Consider the following 4209-nt stretch of genomic DNA (forward strand, 5'->3'; position numbering starts at 1 on the left):
GCACGTGTGCATGCACACACACACACACACACACACACACACACACACACACACACAGACATGTGCACGCACACGCATGCACACACACACACACACACACACACACACACACACATGTGCACGCATGCGCATGCACACACACACGCACGCACACACACACACACACACACACACACACACACACATGTGCACGCACACGCACACACAGACACACACACACACACACACACACACACACACGCACACACGCACGCACGCACGTACGCACACATGCATGCACACACACACATACACACACACGCACACACACACACACACACACACACACACACACACACACATACACAGGCTCTTTCTCTCTCTCCTCCTCTCCCTTCATCCATTCTCCACCATACATTCCCCTTCCCCTTCCTTTCCTTCCAACCTCATTTTTCATGTACCTTTAAAAACCTGTGTGGTTTTTGGGTCAAGCACCCAGCCTCTGTGGGTTATCAGGTGACATACTTTATCTTCATAAAGATACCCTGTGTACCCTGTCTTCTGTATATATATATATATATATATATATATATATATATATATATATATATATATATATATATAAATGTTTAGCAGGGTCAAAGAACAACATAGTGGGGATCTTCCATTTCCATTAAGGCTAATCTGTATGATATTGCATTATCTTATGAGCTTTGGTGAGATAAAATGGATGATCATGAATCAAATAGTGGTTAGTGGTTGGAGCCCATTTCCTCATACAATTTTAATGAATGGAGCTATAAGTGGCAATGAAAGCATAATGCCCTGATGTCGTCCCACCATTATCATCACAGGAATATTAGAAGGCATTACACATATTAAGACTATATTTACGGTACATGCATTTAATTGGGATGTGGTTTCATAATAGTGTCTGTGTTTCTAGGCATAATAGGCTGGCTGGCCCATGTGGTTAAAGACTACATCCACGTTTTATAACACTAATGTATTTCAAAATCATTGATTATAGCCTGCAGTAGCTGAATCTGGGCTGGGACAGAAATGTACAGTATTTGTATCCATGAATATTTATAACGTCTTATCTATATGAACTCTAATGGGAAAATACCCAGTTTAGTCATCCAATTGTTTTAATTTAAATCGATGGTGGGAATAAAACTAATTAATTCCCAACACAAAGGGAAAATCCACACGCACAGCTTTTAATGGCACATTTTTGTCCTGCCTGAGCTGCCGTACATCCGAGACCAGTATAAGCATCTGATTGGTCACTTTTCTCACAGCCACAAACACAAGAGAAATCGTGCTACGAACGTTCCACGTACAGGTGGGTAAGGATGCTAACAAGCTAATGCTAAATCTAGAGATATCACGCAAACACAACGAGTCCAAAACATGGACTGTGTTTCTGCAACGTTATAGGTTGTGTTATGGGTTATCTGCGGGTAGGCTTTCTGTCCCAGCGGTGGACCTTCCATGCATTAACCGGGCTAATGTCAGCCTGTTAGCCTTTAGCTTGGTAGCCTAGCCTTGCTAGCTCAGTCTCCCTGCTGAATCAATGTACATTGAGAGGCGCTTGCTTGCTTAGTAATGATGGTTAGGGAAAGATCATTTCTAAAGATGCTGTTCACCTGGCCCCCACAGTAACCTGGAATATTCAAAACCTGTCAGATCATCTCTGATTAGGTTCAATAATATAGCTAGCTAGCTATGTTAGTACAACACTGTCAGCGGCCAGCATCCCCTCTGCTTATATCCACAACACACATCGTGACGTTAGAATTATAAGGTTCTATCTCAATTTTTGTCAAAATTGAGTTTTTTACATACTCTGATCCATTAGGTGTTTATTAATGCCTCTGTGGTGTTGTTTTTAAAATGTTGATATTTTTTAGTTAGTAATTCATAAAATACAAAGGTTCCATCTCACAAAACATAATGGAATGTGAAAACTTTGACGCTCAATATCTCTGAACTGCCCTAAACGGAGATAGAACCTTATCATTCTAAGCTCACGATATGTTGCCAGATGATCTTTGGTTGACAGTCAATCAGGCCAGGTTTAACCAATGCAGTGGACACAATTCTTATTGCTGTTTTATTTTGTCCTATTCCCTCCCAACAGACAACATGAGTCTCAGAAAGCAGACCCCCAGTGACTTCCTGAAGCAGATCATCGGGAGACCGGTGGTGGTCAAACTCAACTCTGGTGTGGATTACAGAGGTAAACCAAAGTCATTGCCTGCCTGTTTGCTGGCTGGTGGCATTTTAAGAGTCAAAGTCTGTCTCTTTGCCGATGTGCCGTCTCGCTCACTAGGACCTGTCAAAGATAGTAAACAGGCACATCATCAATCAATAGGCATATACGCCTATCTGTGGACGGTCTCCTGGCTGACTGACATGTTATAGCTACTAGTATCACTGGTGTACTACTACGTGTGCAGCAAGTGTATGCTTTACAGCCTGATTGATGTACGATTTTATTAATAAAAGGTGATGTCTGTGTCTCTCTTCCTCTATTTCTTTTTGTCTTCACCCCCCCCCCCCCCCCCCACCCTCTCTCTCCATCCTTCCACTTACCACCACCACTAGTGTGCCCTTGAGTAAGGCACTTACCCCTAAGTTACCCTAGTCTAGAGAGACTGTCCCTGTAATCTCTAATTGTAAATCGCTTTGGATAAAAGCATCTACTAAATGGTAAAGAATGTACATGAACACCCTTCCCCTCTGTTCCTCCAGGTGTGCTGGCGTGTCTGGACGGCTACATGAACATTGCGGTGGAGCAGACGGAGGAGTACGTCAACGGCCAGCTGAAGAACAAGTATGGAGACGCCTTCCTCAGAGGCAACAACGGTGAGCCCTCCGACCACACCTCACATGCACCGTGACCCCACAACACTACCCGTTGGTGACATAAAACATTGAATAACCTTCTTTTTATCCTCACGTTTTAACTAATTTAATTACCTTATTTGGCAATATTTTGTGCGTTAACTTTGTAATCCTATCCTGCACACTACTGGTTTTATTTCTAGACGTTAGCCCGAACATGTTGCAACATTTGCTCTATGCACTGGTGTATTAGATTCTGGACGAGTGCACATGTCAAGTCAGTATACTGACATGAATAGTGTGGCTCTGCCTGTCATGTTTGTTCTAATTGTTTTTCATTTCCTCCCTCCCCTTAGTGTTATACATAGTGTTATACATCAGCACCCAGAAGAGGAAGGTGTGATGAACAGAGTCTTCAGAATGTCGTCTTCTTAGGGGGTAGTGGTGGGTCTAGTGGATAGTGAGTTGGACTTGTGATCGGAAGGTTGTGAGTTCAAATCCCGCCTGAAGCCACACCACTACTAGTGGGCCCTTGGGTAAGGCACTTAGCCCTCAGTTACTCCAGGGGGAATGTCCCTGTAATTCGTAATTGTAAGTCGCTTTGGATAAAAGCGTCTGCTAAATGGCTAAATTAAATTAAATTAATTCTTTATTTTGTCACTGATATTTACAATTGTAAAAGAAAGTCCTTTTTTATGTTGGTGTCTGAGCTGAAGAGTGTTTTTTTATTTTTTTTTCATTTTAAAGTGCAACAAGCCAATAAATGTTAATGGGAGTTTGATTTGGATAAAGATGCTTGTTTTCCTCTCTGTTGAGATGTTATTGATACTAGTGCTGTGATAAAGGCTGGAATGGACACTACCGGTATGTTATCATCATCTTCATAAGCGTCCTGTATGGTTTCAAACCAATTACAGTGTGCTGTTTTCTCAAGTTCAAGATCTTTGATGTTGAAATAAACTGCTTTGGTTGAAGGCTTTTCAATTTCTCTGACTAAATCTTTTTTCCTTGGCAAGTTGCAATGAAGACAGACTGACTATGAGTAATGTCGCATGATGATAATCTACAGTCCCATACGATGACTAAGCCTATGGTATGAAGCCATGCTGATGGAGAGCGTGCTTCAATCCAGTAATGCATCGGCCACTTGAGCAGTGCCAGCTTCCAATAACATAAGAGACTATAAAACATAGGCAGACGATGAACCGCGACGTGCATTTAAAAAAAAAAGAAGTAACTTATGATTCGTTTTCCCCTCAATGTTATGAGACAGGTTGGATACACTCTCCACAGGGAGGATAAATTCATCACTGCTGTAACATGAGAAACGTCGAGTGTGACCAACGGTGTTTTTTTTTTCTTCTCTCAATTATCAAT

At 41.9% G+C, this 4209-nt stretch overlaps 1 protein-coding gene across 2 annotated transcripts; it reads left to right on the forward strand.

Annotated features, from left to right (window-relative positions):
• The first annotated feature begins 1286 nt into the window (after positions 1 to 1286).
• Positions 1287 to 3811, forward strand: lsm6 (LSM6 homolog, U6 small nuclear RNA and mRNA degradation associated). Of its 2 annotated transcripts, none has more exons than XM_080535414.1 (4): positions 1287 to 1327; positions 2126 to 2224; positions 2740 to 2853; positions 3201 to 3811. In XM_080535414.1, the coding sequence occupies exons 2-4, from the start codon at positions 2131 to 2133 to the stop codon at positions 3233 to 3235; spliced, it is 243 nt and encodes an 80-aa protein (XP_080391540.1). In that variant the 5' UTR covers positions 1287 to 1327; positions 2126 to 2130; the 3' UTR covers positions 3236 to 3811. The 2 variants fall into 2 exon arrangements, with proteins under 2 accessions (XP_080391540.1, XP_080391541.1); XM_080535415.1 differs by having other exon boundaries at positions 1297 to 1331.
• Positions 3812 to 4209: the final 398 nt, after the last annotated feature.

This window comes from Nansenia antarctica (assembly GCF_963989245.1).
Source record: "Nansenia antarctica genome assembly, chromosome: 6".
Classification (NCBI taxonomy): Eukaryota; Metazoa; Chordata; class Actinopteri; order Argentiniformes; family Microstomatidae; genus Nansenia; species Nansenia antarctica.